Source organism: Podarcis cretensis (assembly GCF_951804945.1).
Source record: "Podarcis cretensis genome assembly, chromosome: 16".
Taxonomy (NCBI): domain Eukaryota; kingdom Metazoa; phylum Chordata; class Lepidosauria; order Squamata; family Lacertidae; genus Podarcis; species Podarcis cretensis.
The window spans coordinates 32,257,373-32,282,160 of NC_137186.1; the positions used below are offsets into that span (position 1 = coordinate 32,257,373).

The window sequence follows — 24,788 nt, forward strand, 5'->3', positions numbered from 1 at the left end:
TTGACCTTGCAGAGAAAAGATTTGGTCAGTTTAGGAATCAAAATGGTTCCAGGTTGGCCTTCCTGTGCTGATCTATGTATGTGCTTGGTTGATACACTTATGAACATTACCATATATCTAAGACCATAAAATTCCTATCACATAGTTCAACAACATCTGGGGACCCACAGGTTGAGAAAGGCTGTCTTAAGGGAAGGGCCAGTTCTCAGTGACAGAGAACCAATTTTTGCATGCAGAAGGTCCCAGGTTCAAGGCTCGTCATCTGCAGGTAGGAAGAGGAGATAAACTCCAACAGGATTCTTTGAAAAACAGTACAATGTGGCTGTTGAGTGTGCAGCCTTTAATGCAAGGATGTTTCTGGGCAAAAACTCCCCTCGCCTCTAACCAATGGGCCAGGCTGGCTGCAGCTGATGGAAACTGGAGGGTCACAGGCTCCCCATCCTTGGTCTACACTCAGACACAGCAACTCTGCAGAGTCTCCACGGGGCATCTTCCCTCGCCAAGGATTGAACCTGCAATGCATGTGTGCTCCACCACTGAGCTCTGGGCCCCTCCGGAACAGGATGCTCGCCTTTGTTTTAAATGATTTCCCTGCTCCCTTGCTGGGAAAAAGATACCAGGTATCATATACATTTCGCTTTCAACCGCAAATATGTTTCTTATCAGTGGTATGACTATTCTGGGCAAATTCTGTCATCTGTGTGCCTGTCTTTCTTTATCTAACAGTTAGCGTGCGGCGGAGGCCCCTGCTAGTTCCATGAAGCACAATGCCCATTAAAGTTCAATCCTCCATCTTATCTCCCTGCAAGGCTTATGTTGCAGCCTCGTCAAACACGGCACCTCGGATCTGATCCTCCCTCTCTCCTTTTCGCTTTCTAAGGAGGAACTGGCAGGGGCTGATGCATTAGGGCAAATAGAGTGTTGCCCCTCCAACCTCCACCTGCCTGCTTTCCTACCTGCAAGGAGTCCAGGAGGTTACACTGGCTGCCAGCTTCCTCTTCCTGAGTCTCCTTGTTGCCCCTGTACAACCCAAGAGGGAGGAGGATGGGGACAAAAGCTGTTAGGTGGCTCACTTGCCATTGGCTGTGGCACCACCTACCATTGGGGCTCCAAGGGGCACCAACCACACCCCGTCCGCCTCACCAAGTCTAATCTCTGCTATGATTCACACATCTAATTCCCCCTCTCCCCGCAAAATAAAATACCGTATTTTTCGCTCTATAAGACGCACCCACCCATAAGACGCACCTAGTTTTTAGAGGAGGAAAATAAGAAAAAAAAATTCTGAATCAAATGTTGTTGAAGAGGCTATTCCTGAAGCCAGAACAGCAAGAGGGATTGCTGCGCACCAATCCCTCTTGCTGTTCTGGCTTCAGGGTTAGCTGAGCAGCCTGCATTCGCTCCATAAGATGCACACACATTTCCCCTTACTTTTTAGGAGGGAAAAAGTGCATCTTATAGAGTGAAAAATATGGTATGTTTGAAATAGTCAGAAAAGGTTTGTCAGATCCACAGCTGTGCAAAAACAGGGAAATGGTACCCTGCCTTATATCAGGCCAGGTTATTAGTCCACTTAGTCTAGTGCTGTCTACTCTGACTGGCAGCAGGGATAGGTTCCTCTGATCATCCACTGCCTGATTCTTTTAATGGCAGATGCAGGGGATGGAACCTGGCCCCTTGTACCAGCAACCTATGCACTCCACCAAACTATAGGTAAAGGGGTAAAGGGACCCCTGACCATTAGGTCCAGTCGTGACCGACTCTGGGGTTGTGGTGCTCATCTCGCTTTATTGGCCGAGGGAGCCAGCGTACAGCTTCCGGGTCATGTGGCCAGCATGACTAAGCCACTTCTGGCAAACCAGAGCAGTGCATGGAAACGCCGTTTACCTTCCTGCCAGAGCGGTACCTATTTATCTACTTGCACTTTGAGGTGCTTTCGAACTGCTAGGTTGGCAGGAGCAGGGATTGAACAACAGGAGCTCACCCCGTCACGCGGATTCGAACTGCCGACCATCTGAACAGCAAGTCCTAGGCTCTGTGGTTTAACCCACAGCGCCACCCGCGTCCCTATAGTTCCTCCGATAACTATCCAAGGAACACTTGTCGATGATATACGCAATTTACCTTTAGCTTTTGACAGGCTCTGGGAACCAGCCCAGCACCCAGTGGCATCCCAGGCAGGAGGGTCAAAAACCCCCAAGTAAAAGTGAATTCTCAAGCGCTCAAGAGCAAGGAGAGCCCAGTTATGTGGAGGTTTCTGTTCTGTTTTCAGAACAGGAACGTTTCTGTTTTCCCCCTGGTCACCTGCCTGAGCTGTCTGCATTCTACTTTTTTTGGCTTATTAAATCCAGGGGCAGGGAACCTTTTCTCCACCTCAAGGGCCGCATTCCCATCTGGGCAACCTTCCCAGGGCCACACGTCAGTGACGGCCAGGGCCGGAGGCCAAAGTATGCGGTGAATGCATGTAACAGTTCACCCTCGTACAGCCGGCCAGCTTCTAAATACCCTTGCACAACTCCTCTCAAAACAAAATAAAAAAAATTCCTTCCAGTAGCACCTTAGAAACCAACTAAGTTTGTTATTGGTATGAGCTTTCGTGTGCATGCACACTTCTTCAGATAACAAACTTAGCTGGTCTCTAAGGTGCTACTGGAAAGATTTTTTTTTTATTTTGTTTCAACTATGGCAGACCAACATGGCTACCTACCTGTAACTAGAACACCCCTCTCTGTTGCACACCCAGGGAAGCTGGAGGCATTCTCAGGGTCCACGAACACCTTCCAGCCAAGCATAGATGTTCAGAGTGCCAAGGGATGCTGGGGAAGGGTGTTACCTGGGGAGGGCTTCAAGGGCCAGATGAAGAGATGGAGGGCCGCATTTTCTCTCTCTCTCCCCCCCCCCCGTGCAGATCTGCAGCTCTTCAACGCCTACGCTCCAGAAGCTTCAGATCAATATATCTACAAGGTGCATAGGGAACAACTTGCACCTTAATATCCGCAAGACAAAGGAGATGGTGTTGGACTTTTGGAGGAAGAGAGGAGAACTAGCCCCACTGTACATCGGGGAGGGCTGTGTGGAGAGCATCTCCTCCTTTAAATTCCTAGGAGTTTATCTCAGGGAAGACCTTACTTGGAAAATCAATACAACCCAGGTGGTTAAGAAAGCCCAACAGAGACTCCATCTCCTCAGAGCATTGCAGAAGAACGATGTCAATCAACATCTGATGATCTCCTTCTACTGGTCCACAATAGAAAGTGTCCTTTCATACTGCATCATGGTGTGGTATGCTGGTTTAACATCAACTGATAGGAAGTGCCAACAGCAGGTGGTGAATACAGCACAAGATATTATGGGCTGTCCCATGAATCCGCTGGATGAAATAGCGGACAAACGTTGCCTCAGGAGAGTGAGGAAAATTCTCAGGGATGATTCACACCCTGGCCGGCACTTTCTTGATCTCCTGCCCTCAGGCAGAAGATACAGAAGCATGAATAGTCGCACCAACAGGCTGTTAGGCTGCTGAATGAAAAGATAACTACAGGGCAACTGACTTTTGGGTTTGGTGGGTGTGCTTCAGTAAACGAGGGGAATTAAGACTAAGAGAGCTGAGAGGTGGGTGCTCATGTAATCTCACTGTATTCAAGTTGTACAAGTGACAATAAAGTATTTAAATCAAACCGCAATAAACCCTAGATAAAACTGTGCTCCTTTCACCTCTCCACACCTTGTTGAGAGGTTTTGGCAGAGAAAAGGCCAAAGCCGATGGTTCCTACCTTGGTCTCGGTTCTCCTCGTGGTCCCGTCTTCTGAAGTCACAATGGAAACGTGGGACGTCGGGGTTCCAGGGTCTTCCTCCACAGTTACAGTCTCTTCTACCATTTCCTGGGGCTCCTGCATCATTGCTATTGACGTCTGGTTGCTGGGGCTTTGCTCCTAGAGAATAAAGGACGGATTGTGTCAATGCTGGGACAGAACTGGGTCAAATGTATGTTGGAAGTGTAAAGAAAAAGAAGGGACATTTTACCATATGCGGTGGGAATGCGGAGAAATTAAAAAATTCTGGGAAATGATATATAATGAGTTGAAGAAAATGTTTGAATTAACATTTGTAAAAAAAAACCAGATTGTTAGGGATTGTAGGGAAAGACCTGCCAAGGAAAATAAAGAATTTATTTATGTATGCGACAACGGTGGCAAGAGTCTTAATAGCGTAAGAATGGAAGAATGAGGAAACCCTGACAAATGAACAATGGCAAGAGAAATTGATGGATTATGCAGAACTGGCAAAATTGACATACAAACTGTGAGACAAGGACAACTGTGACTTTAAAGAAGAATGGGAACTTTTTACAAACAACTTAAAAAAACAACAGAATGAACTGGACTCCTTGGCAGGTTTTGAATAAACATACACAAATTTATTGACTGTTGATATAATAGACAGACAATTTAAGGATCTTTACAATTTGACAATATGCAGAGAACAACATGTGCTGAAAAATCAGAGAGGAATGGAGGGAAGTCTTGGGGGGAGGAGGGAGGGTTCTTTTTGGGGGAGGGGGAAAATTGGGGAAATGATGAAGATGATAAAAGGTAAAGGTAAAGGTACCCCTGCCCGTACGGGCCAGTCTTGACAGACTCTGGGGTTGTGCGCCCATCTCACTTAGGAGGCCAGGGGCCAGCGCTGTCTGGAGACACTTCCGGGTCACGTGGCCAGCGTGACATCGCTGCTCTGGTGAGCCAGAGCCGCACACGGAAACGCCGTTTACCTTCCCGCTGGTAAGCGGTCCCTATTTATCTACTTGCACCCGGAGGTGCTTTCGAACTGCTAGGTTGGCAGGCGCTGGGACCGAGCAGCGGGAGCGCACCCCGCCGCAGGGATTCGAACCGCCGACCTTTCGATCGGCAAGCCCTAGGCGCTGAGGCTTTAACCCACAGCGCCACCTGCATCCCTGAGATGAAGATGATATGTTATGATAATTTGTTATAGTGAAAATATTTTTTAAAAAATGCTGGGACAGAACTGGATGTCACAACTGCACAGAAACACCCACATGCAGGTAAGACTCAGGTGCCTCCTCTACCTTCAAAGACCCCTTTTGTGCTCCCCACGTTCACACCGATTCAGCAGCAACCTCTGTGGACCCTCCTGATCAATTAGGAGAAGTGAGTCGTTCCTGATAAATGCTCAACCTCCTGCCATCCCATCATCACGCTTAAGCTCTTGTATTGAATTAGGCATGTTGTGTCTCCCCTAGCAAGGAAGGCATTCTGGTCACATGGCAAACTCGCGCTGCCTTTTCAGTATGGAGTTTGTGCCATCACAACCCAATAATTAAATCAGGGGTGCATCGACAGGATCTGGCGAAGGACAAGGGAGGATGGCCCCTGGCCGTGCCATGGTTTAAATTTCCAGTGGCCATGCCTCCCGTCAGTGCTGATTTGACCACAGGGCCTGCCCTGGGCAGGGCCCCAGCCAATGCCAGTGACTTGGCCGGGCAGTGGCAAGGTGGGGGCTGATCTGCGCCCCCAGCCAGATCAATGTAGGGCCCAATGCCCAGTCGCAATGCCGCCTACCAGAAAACATGAGTAGACTTACAGGTACACTCCTTTTAAATCTACAGAAAGGACACATCACAGGGAAACTGACTCCTTTATCGGTCACATAGAGGCACAGAGCAGGAAGGATAAAAACTTAAAAATTAATTGCAATGGGCTGGTTTAATTTTGTTCGCTTAATTACGGCGATAGCTTTACTTTCTTCTGTAGCCCTTGATTGTAAACGCAAATCACTATACATTATAGTTAAGACAGTAGGGAGGAAAGGAAAAGAACTGAACAGAAAAGAGGGTCAGCTTGCCTTCAGAGGCTACCCTGCAGATGCTCTAAATAACACTGGTAAGTGGAGTTCATTCAAAGGTGTCATTTATTACCTATTTACAAAAGGCCATTTCTACATATTTAAAAGCTATTTGCTGCTCACAACAAGCCGGCCAGTTCTTATTTAAAGCGTCTGTAAGTAAGGAATGGGCTGCCTTGAACGTTGCTCGTTGGGCTCAGCCCTCCACAACTGATGAGCCTTGACAAACACCAAGTGCAGAAAACTGAGTCTGAAGGAGCTTATCCAGGTATACGCTGAGCTACTATGTGGCTAACCAAGCTTTGCAGCCAAAAATGCAAGCTACATATGAAAAAATGAAGGCACCAGAGTCCACTAGCTGAGCTATCCTAGTGGTTCAGCGAGGAAAGAGCTGCCGCTTAACTCCAAGCCAGGACACTGGATCCGTCTCTCTCAGTATTGTCTACCATGACTGGCATTGTCTTTCTAGGCTATGAGGGAGGAATCACTCCCAGCCCTACCGGGAGACGTGACAAATTGAATCTGGGGCCTTCTGCATAAAAGGCAGATGATCTAATACTGTGGTACCTCGGGTTAAGAACTTAATTCGTTCCGGAGGTCTGTTCTTAACCTGAAACTGTTCTTAACCTGAGGTACTACTTTAGCTAATGGGGGCCTCCCGCTGCCGCCGCACGATTTGTGTTCTCATCTTGAAGCAAAGTTCTTAAACCGAGGTACTATTTCGGGGTTAGCGGAGTCTGTAACCTGAAGTGTCTGTAACTTGAAGCGTCCGTAACCCAAGGTACCACTGTACTGAGTTACAGCCCTTCTCCAAACAATGAAGGGTCAGAGTGAGCTGTCTTATACTGGTTCATCTAGGTAAATTAAAAGTAAAAGACCGCTGGACAGTTGAATCCAGTCAAAGACAAGTATGGGGTTGTGGCGCCCATCTCGCTTTCAGGCTGAGGGAGCCAGCGTTTATCCACAGAAAGCTTTCCGGGTCATGTGGCCAGCAGGACTAAACCGCTTCTGGTGCAATGGAAAACCATGACAGAAACCAGAGCGCACGGAAACGCCATTTACCGTAGCTTCCTGTTGCAGCGGTACCTATTGATCTATTTGCACTGGCGTGCTTTCAAACTGCAGGTTGGCAGGAGCTGGGACAGAGCAACGGGAGCTCACTCCTTCATGGGGACTTGAACCACCAAGCTTCTGATCGGCAAGCCCAAGAGGCTCAGAGGTTTAGACCACAGTGCCACCCACGTCCCTTTTACCTTCCCTTAGTCTATCCTGTGCTAGGTTAAGGGTCTAAACAAGGACAGCCCCTATCACTGAAATTTGTTGTGTTATTGCCTTCCTGGAACAGGTATCTCATAAGCTAGAAGTATCTAAAGGACAGAGCTCTAATGATAGATATCTATTTCCCCCCATATGACATGATTATATTTCTTATATGAATATGGAGGCACACGGTTGCTCAGCGCCACCAGAATATGCAAATGTCTGGCTCACCTAAGACTTTGCAGAACCTTTATTCTCAATAATGGATGGAACTTGCAGGTGGAGAAGACTTTTGTTTTTACATATCTTTGTTATTTCGCAAAGGGAATCTTTGTATGAGTCAAGGCTCAGTGGTTTAGACCAGAGCTCCACCCGCGTTCATCTAGACCAGTATTGGCTACACTGACAGGAAGCTCTTCAGGATTTCAGACAAGGTTTTCCTGGAGATGCAAGGGAACCTGGGTCCTTGTGCATTCAAAGCAGACGTTCTGTTCACTAGATATCATCTTCTTGATAACCTTCACGAGTGTTTGATAACGTCCTTCATTCCTCGATGCTTTGCCGTTAATATTCCCAGACAGATCCCCACCTCGTCCCTCATTTTGCAGCCCTGCGGGGTTAAGAGGTAAGGCCTATCCATTGTTGTGCAGCAGCAGCAGCAACAACAAAGTTGTCTGTTTGCGCAGCCAAACAGCTTTGAATGCTCTTTGTTAAAGCACATGGGAAGAAAATGCTCTTCTTAATCCTCACGTGGTTTTCCAAAACTCCTTTGAGACAAAACCGGCTAAGGTGCCCTTGTTCCGGACAGTTTTATTTACAGCTACAGACTGACATTTTGGAAGAATACTGAGTGTTGCAATTAAGGGCTTTGGAGTTTAACCCTGCAGGCAGTTTTAGCTCCCAGTCAGCTCAAACAATAAGCCCAGTCACAAAGCCTTCCCAACCTTCTTCAATAGGCGCTGCCCTGTTTAAACCGGGACGCACACAAAGTCATCCTTTCTTATAATGAGGCCTGTTCTGTCTCCTTACCCGCCCCCTGTAATCGGAAATTGGACAGGAAGGAAAATAACAATCCATTAAAATGTGGCTTCTTCATCGTCAAATCTTGGCACACCGCTGTCTTAGCTGAAGACAGTGGCGCCTAAAAAATGTCACCAAAAGAACCTGCAAATGCGGACGGGGGACGGACGGACCTGAACACCTGTCAGCTCCAGATTCCGACCAGGAAAGGAAGAGGATCCTGTTTGTTCAGCTATGCTGCTCACACAACTCTTTCCAACTGAAAAATGGGATTTCGACCCCTCAACCCATTTCACTGCTCCGTTCATTTTTGTTATTTAAACCCAGCACTCCTTTTCAGAATTCATTTCTGAAAATCGCATTTGCTTTGTATCTGTTGTGCTAACTTTACAATTTTTTTAAAAAAAGGTTTCTCTTCCTGCACAGCAACTATTGCATATTTATTATTATTTCCTGCCTCCCCACCAGGGGTGGAGGAAGGGGGGTGCAGTTGGGGCAGGTGTCACCACTGAGGGGGGTGACAAAATGCCGGGCGGCACTCGCCTGCAGCACACCTGAGCCACGCGTCTTTCCTGGGAGTGACGCAGTGGCTTGGGCGTCCGCAGGCTCTGCGCTGCCCCAAACGGTCCGCCCGCCACCTCACCCTCAGCTGCAGGGCGGCTGAATGGGAGGAGGCAGGCAGAGTGACTCCTCAGAGGCCCCAGCAGAGAATCCTGCCCCGGCTCACCCCGCCCCCGTGGCCGGCTGGCCCCACCTGCTGCCCCAGGCACCCAATCGGCTTGCCCCGCCGCTGCTCCGCACCTCCCACTTCCAGTCTCTTTCTTTCCTAAAGTACAGTCCTGGCTCCCCCGCAAAGAATCCTGGGATGTATAGCTTGTTAAGGATGCTGAGAGCTGTTCATAGAACCCCCTTACATTACAGTACTGTGGTTCAGTGGCCAATCCCTTCCCCCAGGGAAATTCTGGGAATTGTTGCTGTCACGGTCTGGTGCATGGGTGATTGAAGTCCCGGCAGGGGACGTCAGGACCGGGGGCAAGATGGCGGGGTGGGAGCAGCAACGGGGGTCCAGAAGCCAGGAAGCCAAGAGTCCAAGGGTCAGAGAGCCGGGAGTCAAGAAGTCAAGGGTCCGAGGGTCAGGAAGCAAGGAGTCAAGGAGTCAAACGCAGCAAGGCAGGGAACGTGTTACTGTGGCAAAGAGCCGAAGGGAAATGCTGGCCTTATATCCCTTCCTGGCTCTTGCCACCAGGTGCTGTGAGTTATCAATTGGCCTCACCTGTGCGGCCACGCCTTGCCTCTTCAGAACAAACTTAGGACGGCCCCAGTCCTGCAAAGTCCTATTGGTCACAGGGCCTGGCTCCTGCACGCACACCTGACAGTTGCTCTGTGTGGAGAATAGGGTTCTCCTACCAACTCTCAATATTCGCTTGATGCAATGGTGCCTAACTTCCCAGCAAACTTCCCTGCAGGCATCATCTAACCTCCAGAAGGGCTGTGGCTCAGTGGAGGAGGAGGTGCTCCTCATGGAGAAGGTCCCAGTTTCCCTGGAAACTCCAGGTACGGTTGGGAATGTCTGAAATCCTGAGAGCTGCTACTAGTTTGTGTCAGGAGTCCAAGTTCCCAGCTTGATAATACAGTAAGTGTAGATAATTAAAAAGGAGGGTTTATTGCAAAAACAAACAAATAGCTTCAGACGGCTCTAACAAAGCACCATTACTCAAGATGACCCTTCTTAAGAGTCCTTCCGGTGTCGACAGAAGAAATTGAACTTACAACCCTTACATCTCTGGTTTTGCTTCCTATCTATCAGCCCTCCCATTCGCTGACTCCTCAGACATAGTGGGACAGTCTCAACCTCTTCCTGCTCCAAGAGGCTGTTATTTGCTCCTGTGTGTGCTTCCGGTGAGCTTTGGCTGTGTTTGAGCCTCCTCTCAGCTACAGCCTTATCAGCCAGCCCATCAAGGTCAGAAGGAGCTGCAGTCTGCAGCTGCCGGCTTTCCCCTGTCGAGAGGCTGCTTTCTGCAGTTAGCTGCAAACCTTCTCTTGGAGCTGGCTCATTCATGACACTGTGTGAGCAGAGCTGAGCTAAATGGCTCTATAAGGCCACTTTCCTATCTTCCTCCCTTCAAAACTTTGTGCAAACAAATCAGGACGAGTGCCCAAGAAACAGGCAATCTGAAAGTGGCCACTATATTTTTTAGTTACTTATTGTGTTTATATCCCACCATTTTCCTCCCGCCATGGAGCTCAGGGTGACATACACTGGTTCTCCTTTAATTCCCACATCAACCCTGTGAGGTAGTCAAAACAAAATAAAAAAATTCCTTCCAGTAGCACCTTAAAGACCAACTTAGTTAGTTCTTGGTATGAGCTTTCGTGTGCATGCACACTTCTTCAGATACACTGAAACAGAAGTCACCAGACCCTTATATACAGTGAGAGGGTGGGGAGGGGTATTACTCAGAAGGGTGGTGGGATTGGGTGATTGGCAGATAGCTGTGATGAGCCTGTTGACGACTCTTAACGACTGCAATAGGTCTTACAGGAAAAAGCAAGGGGTGAGAAGGTGAAAAATGGCTTTGTCATGTATAATGAGATAAGAATCCAATGTCTTTGTTCAGACCAGGTCTCTCCATGGTTTTAAGTTTGGTGATAAGTTGCAATTCAGCAGCTTCTCTTTCCAGTCTATTTCTGAAATTCCTTTGTAATAGAACAGCTACTTTGAGATCTTGTATAGAATGTCCTGGGAGATTGAAGTGTTCTCCTACTGGTTTCTCTGTCTTGTGGTTCCTGATGTCGGATTTATGTCCGTTTATTCTTTGGCATAAGGTTTGGCCTGTTTGTCCAATATAGAGAGCTGAAGGACACTGTTGGCATTTGATGGCATACACAATGTTAGACGATGAGCAATTAAATAGTCCCGAGATGGTATGTGTGATGTTGTTGGGGCCAGTAATGGTGTTGTCCGGGTGTATGTGGCAGCAAAGTTGGCATCTGGGTTTATTGCAGGCTCTGGTGCCAGTGTCCGTGTTAAGTCTGATTGTAGTATTATTGTGGGTTAGGAGTTGTTTAAGACTGGGTGGCTGTCTGTAGGCAATGAAAGGTCTTCCTCCCAGAGCTTGAGAAAGAGAATTGTCATTGTCCAGGAGAGGTCAACAGGACAATTGGATATCAATTGTCAACTGGATATCTCATTATATTACAGATGCTAATGTCTTTCAAATCAGGGTCCATTCTGGGGCGTACTAGACTGGGAATCTTTTCATCCTTTGCTCTAAATCCCTCTGCAGTAAAACTGTTTTGTGACAATAAACCCAGGGAGACTAACAGGAGGGAAAGGAATATTTTTCTGCTCTTTTCATGCACTTTTTGTGACACTTTCTCTCTCTCTGCTCCCCACCCCACCCCCAAAAGAAAATCCACCGTGTTTAGAATGAAAATAAAATTCACACTTTGTATTCAGGCTTGCCTGTGGGCAAAGCAAATCTTTAAAGCCTGGCACTGAGACATAAGCATCCTGCAAAACTGGAGCATGCTGGTTTTAAATGAGCACTGGTGAGCTAGTGTTTTATCCAGCGACTGCCTTGGAAATGTGAGTCCCGAGAGCTTTTTGGGGACGGATCTGCATTCCTAAAGTAGCTCACTATCCGTTGGAAGAGATGGTCTCCCGTCAAAAATAAAAATAATATATATATATATATATATATATATATATATATATATATATTTGGGAAGATTAAATTCCTGCTTGGCTTGCTATGCAGATGTCACAGTTTCAAGAGCAAATTTCCAGGCGGAGTTGGGATGGCACTGCTATTTGAGGTAACCAGAATATCCTGCCTTAGGCCATATCTGCACCATACATTTGAATCAGTTTTGTACGATTTCAAGCAGCTACGGGAGCTGTAGTTTGTTGAGCGCAATGGAAGTTGTTAGGAGACCCCTGTTTGCCTTGCAGAAAGACAACTTTCAAAGTGCTCACTGGAAGGACAGATCCTGAAGCTGAGGCTCCAATACTTTGGCCACCTCATTAGAAGAGAAGACTCCCTGGGAAAGACCCTGATGTTGGGAAAGATGGAGGGCACAAGGAGAAGGGGACGACAGAGGACGAAATGGTTGGGCAGTGTCTTCGAAGCTACTAGCATGAGTTTGACCAAACTGCGGGAGGCAGTGGAAGACAGGAGTGCCTGGCGTGCTCTGGTCCATGGGGTCACGAGGAGTTGGACACGACTAAACGACTAAACAACAACAACAGCAACAACAATCAATCAATCAATCAATCAATCCCTCTTCTCTGAAGATTCTGAAAACTGCAGGCCCTCCAAGTGTCCCTAGGTTCCAGGGGCAGTCCCAGATTTACAGAAGCCATCCAAGTTTCTGATTTGATCCCGGAATGTCCCACTTTTCCTTAGGACGTCCCGATTTTCATTGGAGAAGCATTGGAGGGTATGGAGTCATGTGACCCACTGAGCCAAGGAAGTAAGCAACTATACAAGCTTTAGAAGACATGTGAAAGCAGCCCTGTATAGGGAAGTATTTAATATTTAATGTTTTAATATATGTTGGAAGCTGCCCAGAGTGGCTGGGGAAACCTAGCTAGATGGGTGGGGTATAAATAAAATAATGATAGATAATGATAATGATAATGATAATAATAGAACAGGGATGTTCAACAGGTCGATTGCAATCTACTGGTTGATCGCAGGGCACTCCCCCCCCCCCAAAAAAAAAGCTCAACAAATTTGATGAAGTTTCCCCCCAGAAAGCTCAACAACTCTGGTCAATCCAATGGGGTAGATCACTGCCAGGTTTTTATATAGTGGGAGTAGATTGAAGTCTCTTGGAAGCTGGAAGTGCCTGGAATAGAATATCCACCCTCAACAAAGAGGCCTGTCATGGGGGCACCTGGTTGAACCCCCTCATAAATTTGCACCCGGGGCCATGCCCCACCCCCACCCCAACTAAGCTACTGCCTTGACATGACCACATAACTCTTGCAAGGCTTGCTGTTCTTGAGCAATTCCTTTCGGCAGGCATGTGGCAGCAGAACAGTTTCTTCTCCCTTCCTTTTTAGTTGTCTCTTATTTGAAGGACAAAGATAATTTGGCGCTGGCCAGAGAACTTCATTGTGGCACAAGATGGATTTGGGGACAGGGGAATCATCTCTGATACCAGAGCGGCTTAGATTTAAACTCCACAACATGTTCTCTGCTTGCAAAGCTCAACTGGCTTCTTACCCAGGAAGTTGGAGAGGAGTCACTCCAACGAGATTTGCTTTGGTATCCAAAATAGGAGCCAAGCCCAGTTATCTGAATCGCAGGACGTGTTAATTAATGAACTGTTGCCACTCAAGAGTCTGATCATGGCAGAGTTTGGATTGTGATGTGGCAAAAGATCTTTATGGGGTTTTGTTTGCTTATTTTGAACAGAACAGTGAGGGAGTTTGGGAATGGGGAGAAATTGGATTCCGTTCATGTTTAGAAGTGAATCAACCCCGTTCACGCTTTTAAAAACAATATACGAAACGAAACGCAGCTATCCTTCCAAATTCACACTTCTAACAAAACATTGCAATTCAGGCTGAGAAAAGTGTACACAAATTCGCAAGATATATATATATAGCATATATTCAACACAAAAAACAGTGACAATTTGTTGTTGACAAAGGACAGCTGGACATACAAAGGGCTCCATTACCTTCAGTAGCTTAAGGCCTCATCAAACCTAAATCCGGCCCTGGTTCTGGAGCCAGTCCACACAATGCTGGTATCCCAAGTTAGAGTTCAGTGACATGGGCATAGACTGAAAAGACTCTTTGTTTGCCAGTCACTTGGCCAAATGCCTATCTTGTCAAGGGCATGTAAGTTATGGCTTATCCAAGTCTAGAATCTCCAGGGACAGAATCTGCTGGAAACCTCTAGTGTAAAAGAGATGGAGTTAAGATAAGAGAGAGATATCAGGGAGAACATTGGCTGAGGGGATTTTTGGAATTCCATAAATTCCAGTGGCGGGACACAGATAGCTCAACATTCCCAACCTCAAATCTGAGCATTTGGATGTCTAGGGAAATCAAAAATCCCTAGCTTTCTGTTACAGAGAGAGAGAGAGAGAGAGAGAAAGTTTCCAGCATTTTAAAACAATTTTTATTGCTTTCCTGCATTTGTAGAACTTGATATGTGGGAAATGTAGACACTATTACAGTGGTATCTTGGGTTAAGTACTTAATTTGTTCCGGAGGTCCATTCTTAACCTGAAACTGTTCTTAACCTGAAGCACCACTTTAGCTAATGGGGCCTCCTGCTGCCGCCGCCGTGTGATTTCTGTTCTCATCCTGAAGCAAAGTTCTTAACCCAAGGTACTATTTCTGGGTTAGTGGAGTCTGTAACCTGAAGCGTATGTAACCCGAGGTACCACTGTATTCTCAATTTTTGTGAGACATTGGCCTGCGTTCCCCGCACCCAGCCCAGTGTTTTGCCTGGAAAAATCTCTTTGGAAGCCCATACCTAGGGAAAACCCCTCAAAGCAGAAAATTATTTATAACCTTAAGTACAGAAAGCTACTCTTTGTCAACATCTAGGGTGTAAGTAAGTTGGACTGAAAGGTGGGGGATAATTGATTTTCCATGTTTTGCTTCTGACTACGCTCTAGGTTTGTGAAATTACAATTATTCCCCTGAATGTACCAATCATGAATTCAGTTCCCTGCATGCCAACACTTAAAGCTAAAATGGCAATGCCCATGTAAACGAACGAGGCTTCAGGAAGGGTGAACGCGGTGGGAGGGTAACACCAAGGTTTGCTGAACTACAGAAAAACTTTGGGGCAGGAGAAGGGTGGCAAACAACTCAATGAGCATTGAGCAAGGCTTGGCGGCTGCAGAATTCTGAGTGCTGGACAGGGAAGAAAAATGGGAAACTGGAGGAAGGAGGTTGGAATGGAGTAGTCTGGAAATGGGCATGGCTGGCTTAGTGGCACCCTGAGCAGTAGTACTCCACATGCAACGTTTAGTTGCAGGTCGCACCCTTGTTTATTTTTGGTTGAAGTATGGGCAGGATTCAGCTGACATAGCCTTTGGCTTGTCCATCCATTTTAAAAGACAAGCACAGCTGGAGAGGTTTGTTTTCTTGCTGGTACCTGAGCACAGCTTTTTTTTATGCTTTACAGCTATAAGGAGGGAGGGAGAGAGAGAATAACCCTTCTGTGTTGTATGTTCAGATTCCCCGAGGGATTCTCGGGAGCTGGATCTTTAGTCCAGAGATAAATTGGAGGAGAGATCCCAGGGGAATAACTCAGGGATATTGGAGACACATTGTCAAATTAGAGTCGGCTAAATCAACACAAGTTCTTAGGTGGATATTTCTCCTAGGCAAAGGAAATGTCAGCAGTGTGCATGCAATAGGTTGTCAGTTGTGGAATAACAGACCAGAAAAGGGGAAAACCCCACTCACTTTCAACCCTCTAGATCAGGGGCCAGCAAGGCTTACCTTGCCTGGGCCGGTTCACTGCTATGGAGTCCCCTCTGTGGGCCAGATTACGGGCGTGCATGAGCGTGCACACCCATGATTTCCGACACCGGCGTCTGTGCAGACGCGATTTCCGGCACCACAAAGCAAGTCCCCACCCTACGTTGCACCAGTTTAGCGCAGCGCGTGGGAACTCACTGGGCGGGTGCCTTGGTTCGGGAGTGGCTCGTGGGCCAGTAAAACGACCCCACGTGGGCCGTTTGTGGCCCATGGGCCTTAGGTTGCTGACTCCTGCTCTAGATGTTGCTTGGCAACAGCTCCCATCAGTCCCAGCAAACATAGTCAATGGCTGGGGATTGTGGGAGTTGTAGTTCATCAACCTCTGGGGAACCACAAATTCCCCACACCTGTCCTACTTGCATGTTGTTGTCGTTTAGTCATTTAGTTGTGTCCAACTCTTCGTGACCCCACGGACCAGAGCACGCCAGGCACTCCTGTCTTCCACTGCCTCCCGCAGTTTGGTCAAACTCATGCTGGTAGCTTCAAGAACACTGTCCAACCATCTTGTCCTCTGTCGTCCCCTTCTCCTTGTGCCCTCCATCTTTCCCAACATCAGGGTCTTTTCCAGGGAGTATTCTCTTCTCATGAGGGGCCCAAAGTATTGGAGTCTCAGCTTCACAATCTGTCCTTCCACTGAGCACTCAGGGCTGATTTCCTTAAGAATGGATGCGTTTGATCTTCTTGCAGTCCCTGGGACTCTCAAGAGTCTCCTCCAGCACCATAATTCAAAAGCATCAATTCTTCGGCAATCAGCCTTCTTTATGGTCCAGCTCTCACCTCCACACATCACTACTGGGAAAACCATGGCTTTAACTATATGGACCTTTGTTGGCATACTTGCATACGTAGCATTTTACACTAAAATGCGGGACAATCCCGTATTATACAGGATGTGGGGCAACCCTATCCGAGGGCTATTTATTAGAAGGAAGGAAAGGCCCAGGCGATATTTCTCAAAGCTGCTCTGAGAGAAGCACAAGGGCTGCGTTCAGCCGTGTATTAACCCCTCATAAGAACACGGAAATCAAACCATCTGACCAATTCGGCAAAGAGGGCTTTTATGCCATTTTAACAATCTGAAGCTTCTCCGCTAATGGAAGAGCGGTGCAATTGGCGCTCAACTGTTTCTGATGGACTGGAATGATGGATGCAGCTGACCTGCTGAACTCATTCCCCACAAAACTCAGAGGGCTGCAAGAGGTCATAGGTACCTCTTCAGGAATTGCAGCACAGAGAAGAGAAAGCAACTGGGGGAAATGTGAAGGAGGAGCCGAGTGTCACCTTTTGGAAAGCTGCTTCTGAAAGGGAAGGGTAGTTTAAAAAAAAAAAATGACGATGAAAATAATAATCAAGGAGGAGGTGGAAATAACCTGATGCTCCCTCTTTCCTTCTCCATTACAGGAAGGCTAATGCCTCGTGCGTTTTTGCCAGACAAACCGCCCCCGAGGATCAGAAAGAGCAGTTTGTCATTTTGACAAGAAATATGTCTCTCGGGGCTCCTTCAGCACCTTGGCTCACTTAAGAGTTTGTTTTTCTCTCCTTGTGCTCCGGCTAGGCAGACACGGTGCAAAAGGAATGAGCTCAAACGCTCAATCACAATGAAGCATCAAAGCAAAGTACGTATGCATTTATCTCGGGGGATAAGAATACAAGCAGAGCCCGCAGGATCAGGCCAACGGCCCATCGAATCGAGCATCCTGTTCTCACAGTGGCCAACCAGTACGTTTTCGAGCACAATTCAAAGTGTTGGTGCTGACCTAAACGGCCTCGGTCCTGTATACCTGAAGGAGCGTCTCCACCCCCATCATTCAGCCCGGACACTGAGATCCAGCTCCGAGGGCCGTCTGGCGCTTCCCTCCTTGCGAGAAGTGAGGTAACAAGGAACCAGACAGAGGGCCTTCTCGGTAGTAGCACCTGCCCTGTGGAACGCTCTCCCTTCAGATGTGAGGGAAATAAGCAGCTATCTTATCTTTAAAATACAGTGGTACCTCGGGTTAAGTACTTAATTCGTTCCAGAGGTCCGTACTTAACCTGAAACTGTTCTTAACCTGAAGCACCACTTTAGCTTATGGGGCCTCCTGCTGCTGCCGCGCTGCCAGAGCACGATTTCTGAAGCAAAGTTCTTAACCTGAAGCACTATTTCTGGGTTAGCAGAGTCTGTAACCTGAAGCGTATGTAACCCGAGGTACCACTGTACATCTGAAGGCAGCCCTGTTTAGGGAAGTTTTTAATATTTAATGCTGCATTGTTTTTAACACTTGATTGGGAGCCGCTGGGGAAACTCAGCCAGATGGGCGGGGTATAAATAATAAATTATTATTATTATTATTATTATTATTATTATTACCAGATTCCTACGGGAAGCATGCAAACAGGAGCCGAGCCCGAAAACTTAGCGTCGCTTCTGTTACCAATGGTAATACCAAACAAGGAAATAAATAAAGAGAAACATACTTATTCTACTCTATATCTCTGAAGAGGATATACTTAGGGGGCATGTCTTTGATGAGCTGCAACAGGATGAGCAGCTTAGGGGCATCGGATCTCTGGCTCAGCTAGCATTAAGTCTCCCAACCCAGCTCAGCTGGAGCTACTGCAACATGCTCAGCAAGCTGGGGTTAGTGTAAGTCCCCCAAAAGGGCTATTTTGGAGGCATGGTGAGTTCAGACTTAGCCTGCACTTGAAGTCAGTTCAGCTCGGACACATGACCTGGCAACCCAGCATAGAAGACTGTTTTACAGGCTCATTTCCCCTCTATTGTGGTTAGGTAAAGCTGCACCCCGCTACTTGATGGGGTCTGGCTCTAATGTCACTTCGCACCAGTTTAATTTACACAGGTCTGCTTTAGGGCAGTTTCTTGGCATAGGATTGCTCCCTTGGTCTAGGTAAAAAAGGTAAAGGGCCCCTGGATAGTTAAGTCCAGTCAAAGGCGACTAGGGGGTTGCGGCACTCATCTCGTTTTCAGGCCAAGGGAGCCGGCGTTTGTCCACAGACAGCTTTCCGGGTCATGTGGCCAGCAGGACTGAACCGCTTCTGGCGCAACGGGATACTGTGACGGAAACCAGAGCGCATGGAAATGCCGTTTACCTTCCCGCCGCAGTGGTACCTATTTATCTACTTGCACTTTGATGTTCTTTTGAACTGCTAGGTTGGCAGGAGCTGGGGCCGAGCAACGGGAGCTCACCCCGTAGTGGGAATTTGAACCGCCAACCTTCCGACCGGCAAGTCCAAGAGGCTCAGTGGTTTAGACCACAACGCCACCCGCATCCCTTTCACCAGGGGTCAGCAACCTAAGGCCCATGGGCCAGAAGCAGCCCACAAAGGTAGTTTGACCAGCCCATGAGCCGCCCCTGAACTGAGTTGTCCGTTCGCGCGCTGTGCTATACCGGCGCGGCACAGGGACTCACTTCTGCGGCGCCGGAAATCACATCTGCACACACTTAGATGCCAGAAATCATGGGCACACGAACGTGATCCGGCCTATGGAGGGATCTCCGCAGGACCGATCCCACCCAGGAAAGATAAACCTTGCTGACCCCTGCTTTTACAGTGGTACCTCGGGTTAAGAACTTAATTCGTTCTGGAGGTCTGTTCTTAACCTGAAACTGTTCTTAACCTGAGGTACCGCTTTAGCTAATTGGGCCTCCTGCTGCCACCGCTGCACGATTTCTGTTCTCATCCTGAAGCAAAGTTCTTAACCCGAGGTACTATTTCTGGGTTAGCGGAGTCTGTAACCTGAAGCGTCTGTAACCTGAGGTACCATTGTACCTTCCCTTGGTCTATGCTAGGTTAAGGATCTAAACAAGCACAGCCCCTATCACAGAAGTTTGTTGCATTATTGCCCGCCTGGAACAGGTATCTCATAAGCTAGAAGTATCTTAACAACAGCGCTCTAATGATAGATATACATTTTCCCCCTATATGACATCATTTTATTTCTTATATGAATATGCAGGCGCACTGTTGCTCAGCGCCACCAGAATATGCAAATGCCTGGCTCATCTAAGACTTTGCAGAACCTTTATTCTCAATAATGGATGGAACTCGCAGGTGGAGAAGACTTTCATTTCTACATATCTTTGTTATTTCGCAAAGGGAATCTTTGTATGAGTCAATACTTTAATATTCCTTTGGAGAGGAGCCACTCCTTTGTACTTTCATCCTTCCAGGCTGTGACACTCCAAGGTTTACATTTTTTTTATCCGTAGTTTTCTCTCTTTTTGTTGTGCTCGCATTTCTTGGCAAAATCAATAAAATATTTAATTTTTTAAAACTTGTTTACTTAGAACCTAAACCCCACATTTGGCACCAGCTGGGGGGTGGGGGTGGGAAGCAGGATACGGACTTAAAACAACTGCCACCTTGCCCCCTAAATCTATAAGCTGAATTAAGGAGCTGTGTTGATGATAATTTAGAATGCAACCTTGATCTGGGAAGAAAAACAAGACTCCCCTTTTTTGCTTCCTTTCCTGCGTTAATGACATAAGATTCAAAATGCAGTGCTCAGCATTGCTGGAGCAAAAGTCTCTCTGGATCAACAGAATCTTTGCAAATAAAACACACCTTGCATTTGAGACACAGCCCTCCTTACCTGCCACTCGTGGCATCCCAGAAACACCTCAAAGAGCTTTCGCTTTTCCCAAAGCACCTTCGGAACATCTGAGCAAGAGACGCCGCAAGAGACTGGTTGGGATTACGAAATGCCGGTGACTACTACAATCTCCTAACAGGGAATTTTCCCCTACCTTTCTCCACCTGCTGCTGACATCATGCCTGCCAACAGACATGTGTAAAAACAAAAAAGCACACCCTACCAAATGAATCTTTTGCAAATTCTTTCCTTTGTCAGTCATGTTTCACCCTTTGCCCCGTCTAGTCTAGGAATCAAAGTGAAGCCGAAGTGAGGGTGGCTCTATGACCCAGAGTCCAGTGCACACTCCTGCAGATTCTGAAATCCACATTCTGAGGCCTCCAGAATGCAGGGTAATAATAATAATAATAATAATAATAATAATAATAATATACCTCGCCCATGTGGCTGGGTTTCCCCAGCCACTCTGGGCAGCTCCCAATGGAATATTAAAAATAGAATCAAACATTAAAAACTTCCCTAAACAGGGCTGCCTTCAGATGTCTTCTAAAAGTCAGATAGTTGTTTATTTCCTTGCTATCTGGTGGGAGGACATTCCACAGGGCGGGCACCACTACCGAGAAAGCCCTCTGCCTGGTTCCCTGTAACCTCGCTTCTCGCAGTGAGGGAACCACCAGAAGGCCCTCGGAGCTGAACCTCAGTGTCCGGGCTGAATGATGGGGGTGGAGATGTTCCTTCAGGTCTACTGGGCCGAGGCCGTTTAGGGCTTTAAAGGTAATCACCAACACTTTGAATGGTGCTTGGAAATGTACCAGGAGCCAATGTACGCTTTCCCCCTGCACAGTTCCTTCAGCTCAAATTGCCCCTCCACCACAGCTGCTATCAGCAGCAGAGCGGAAAGCCTAAGAGACACAATATGGGGTCCTGGGTGTTATTCTTCCTCCTCGCCTCTTAAACCGGGGAGATGGAGCAAGGTTGGGTAAGATTGACACCCAATCCACCAGAGCCTACCTCTGATCTAAATCTCTACCCAACCCCCTTTTTGCTTTCAGCCAGCCAGCACAGATCCCCTGCCTCGTGTGCAGTTTAGCCCTGAGTAGCTTGTTCTGAACTTCATTGCTTCTGCAGCGCTCAGGTTACGTTTTTGGCCCCGGATAACAAGAGTTTGACAGATAAGGTTAAGAACAGGCCCGTGCTTGTGCCTAAGGAACCAATCTAAATTCTCGTCTCCAAGAGCTGCGCTGGGTCACTCAATATGTTCTTTCAGTATTAAACCGGACAGTAAAAGATAACAGCAACAAGCCACCCTAGAAAAGGAGGAAATTAGGAGCTGGGAGTCAAGAAATCCATCACCAAGTGTTCACTCAGGTTGCTAGAGTGGAAATCATGCTCCTCTCAATTGGATCAGTGTTTGTTTCATCCGTGTGTGTGTGTGTGTGTGAGAGAGAGAGAGAGAGAGAGAGAGAAAGAGATAGACAGAGAGAGATACCGTTGTATTCCAAGCTAAGCTGGAAAGCCAGACCAAGGCAAGAATGCTTTTCATTTGAGAAGAAACTAAAGTCTTATCAAGGAGACACTGCAGAGGTGCCCTACAGGAATTTTAAAATCCTTACAGCCTGGAGTGAGAAACCCTCAGAGCTGGATTGGGGGGGTGGGTACATGGGACATGGGTGGTGCTGTGGGTTAAACCACAGAGCCTAGGGCTTGCCGATCAGAAGGTCGGTGGTTCAAATCCCCACAACAGGGTGCGCTTCCGTTGCTCGGTCCCTGCACCTGCCAACCTAGCAGTTCGAAAGCACGTCAAAGTGCAAGTAGATAAATAGGTACCCGCTCTGGCAGGAAGGTAAACGGCGTTTCCGTGCACTGCTCTGGTTCGCCAGAAGCGGCTTAGTCATGCTGGCCACATGACCCGGAAGCTGAACGCTGGCTCCCTCGGCCAATAAAGCAAGATGAGCGCCACAACCCCAGATTTAGCCATGACTGGACCTAATGGTCAGGGGTCCCTTTACCTTTACATTCTGCATGTGAAAATGGCTTTAGATACCTGTTAGGTCCATCAATTACCATAGAGCATATATTTGACACAAAAAACAGCGACAATTTGCTGTTGACAAAGGACAGCTGGACATATAAAGAGCCCCATTACCGTCAGTATCTTAGGGCCTCATCAAACCTAAATCCGGCCCTCTCTGCATGCAAAGCTGATGTTCTACCACTGAGCTACATCTCCTTCCCTGAGGCTAGACTTGTCTGAACGGGAGCTTCAACATAAACAAGCTTGACCTTCTCTGAGATGTCCCCCCCCCTCCTTTGCCGCTTCTGTAAACTTCCTTCACCGAGCATGTAGGTTACCACCGCAGCGTGTTATCTGGGGCTTGAATTCTTTCACCAAGGGCCTGTGGCCTTTCACCTTTCCTTTTAAGAAGGGGCTGGTTATCAAAGCAGAACAGCAGTCAAGTCCAGACACGCAGCCCCTTAAGTTGGGGTGAATCATCAACAGGTTGGGACAGAACAAGGAAGAGAAAACAAGCAGTGAGTTTTGGGGTTTTGGTTTTTTCCCAAGTGAAACAAAATTGCATAGATAGGAGATGGATGGGATTATGAAAGCCAGGATATTGCAGGGGGGAGGGGGGTTACAAAAGAGAAAAGAATATGTTAAACATGCATGTGTTTCCTAGTAAGGTTGCCAGAGGAAGACTATGGGACTCAAAGGGCTTTCAGACTGCCGCTGTTCTCAGGTGGGGTTCAATCACATACTGGGAAATTCAGGTGGAACAACTGCACTTGATCACAAGGTTCTGAAGCTGTGCATACACACAAACCCACAGAGAGAACTTTTTGCAATGGAAATTGACTGGAAAACGCAGTGGAAAGTATGGTATAAAGCTTAATTGGACACAACACCATCTGACCTCCCCGCAAAGAAATCAAAAGGAACGCTCCCCAAATAGCCAACGTCATCTAATATCCCTACAAACAAATTAGGGTGGGTACTCAGTATACAAGTCGACCTCTATGCAACAACAGCAGCAAGGATACTTATTGCTAAGAGCTGGAAAACTCAAGATCTACCCACACTGGAAGAGTGGCAGATGCAGCTGATGGACTATATGCAACTGGCCGAGATGACTGGTAGAATTCGAGACCTGGGAGAAGAGAGGGTTGAAGAAGACTGGAAGAAATTCAAGATTTATCTACAAAAATATTGTAATTTGGTTGAATGTTAAGAAGGATGCCAGATCACAAATAATTGCCTACCATTGAATTAGATTCGAATTTGACGATAAGTGAGATTAAGGAAAATATAAATTTTTTGGAGAACTGTTAGATTTTATTTAAATGAGCGGACATAAGATTGCAAATAAGTGGGTAATTTGCTTGGAATTTTTTTTTTTTTTTTTGTAAAGATGTAAGTGGGAGCGGGAGACGTGAGGGAGTCCAAAGAAGTGATGAAATTATGTTATGATATATGTTATGTTGTTTATTAAGCATTTGTATTCAAAAAACTTTAATAAATAAGTATTAAAAAAAAAAAGTATACAAGTCGACCTCATCTAATCTCTCTGCAAACAGATTAGGATGAGTGCTCGACGGATACCCAACATTGTCTGATCTCTTTGCAAGCAAATTTGGATGAATGATGAATACACAGATTGTTTGGAAGCATCCTTCGGGAGCACAGAACCCCCATCTCAAACCTACGCAGCCCATAAGGAAATCCGAAAGGGTAATTGGTCATTCTGTTTAAGATTACGAACAAGAACCTTGAAACAGATCCATTGTCAGTATTATAGAAACAGAGACCTGCTCCTGCTGAAACAGGGCAAACCTGCTCTCCACAATCTAGCACTGTCATGCTTTATCTGTTATTATCTTTCAAGACACGTCAAACCTCATGGGCATATTTAATTTGTACACATTCTCTCTCTCTCTCTCTCTCTCTCTCTCTCTCTCTCTCTGGATCCATAATATTTTGCAGAGTGCTGCAGTTTGTCCAAGTGCGTTAAACCTGCTTGGTCTGTTGGCTGGACGAAAAGCCCCTTTTTGCTGACTTTATGAAATCATTTCAACAGCTATCGTTGGGCAACTAATAACTTCCACAGCTGAGGTGCTCCTGGATGTAGGGATATAATACACCTGTAAATGCAGCAGGTGGCTGTGTGTAAATGTGTGTGTAAATGTGTGTGTGTAAATGCAGCGCAGGTGGCGCTGTGGGTTAAAGCCTCAGCGCCTAGGGCTTGCCGATCGAAAGGTCGGCGGTTCGAATCCCTGCGGCAGGGTGCGCTCCCGCTGCTCGGTCCCAGCGCCTGCAACCTAGCAGTTCTAAAGCACCTCCGGGTGCAAGTAGATAAATAGGGACCGCTTACCAGCGGGAAGGTAAACGGCGTTTCCGTGTGCGGCTCTGGCTCTGGCCAGAGCAGCGATGTCACACTGGCCACGTGACCCGGAAGTGTCTCTGGACAGCGCTGGCCCCTGGCCTCTTAAGTGAGATGGGTGCACAACCCCAGAGTCTGTCAAGACTGGCCCGTACGGGCAGGG

At 47.2% G+C, this 24,788-nt stretch overlaps 1 protein-coding gene across 10 annotated transcripts in view; it reads right to left on the reverse strand.

Moving 5' to 3' along the window:
- Positions 1 to 24,788, reverse strand: part of ARVCF (ARVCF delta catenin family member) — a 331,955-nt gene that overhangs the window by 174,638 nt on the left and 132,529 nt on the right. For all 10 annotated transcript variants that reach the window (XM_079956529.1, XM_079956526.1, XM_079956524.1 and 7 more), the window contains one exon: positions 3,774 to 3,932. In XM_079956529.1, the coding sequence (XP_079812655.1) occupies positions 3,774 to 3,932 (159 nt within the window). The remainder of the gene's footprint in view (positions 1 to 3,773; positions 3,933 to 24,788) is intronic.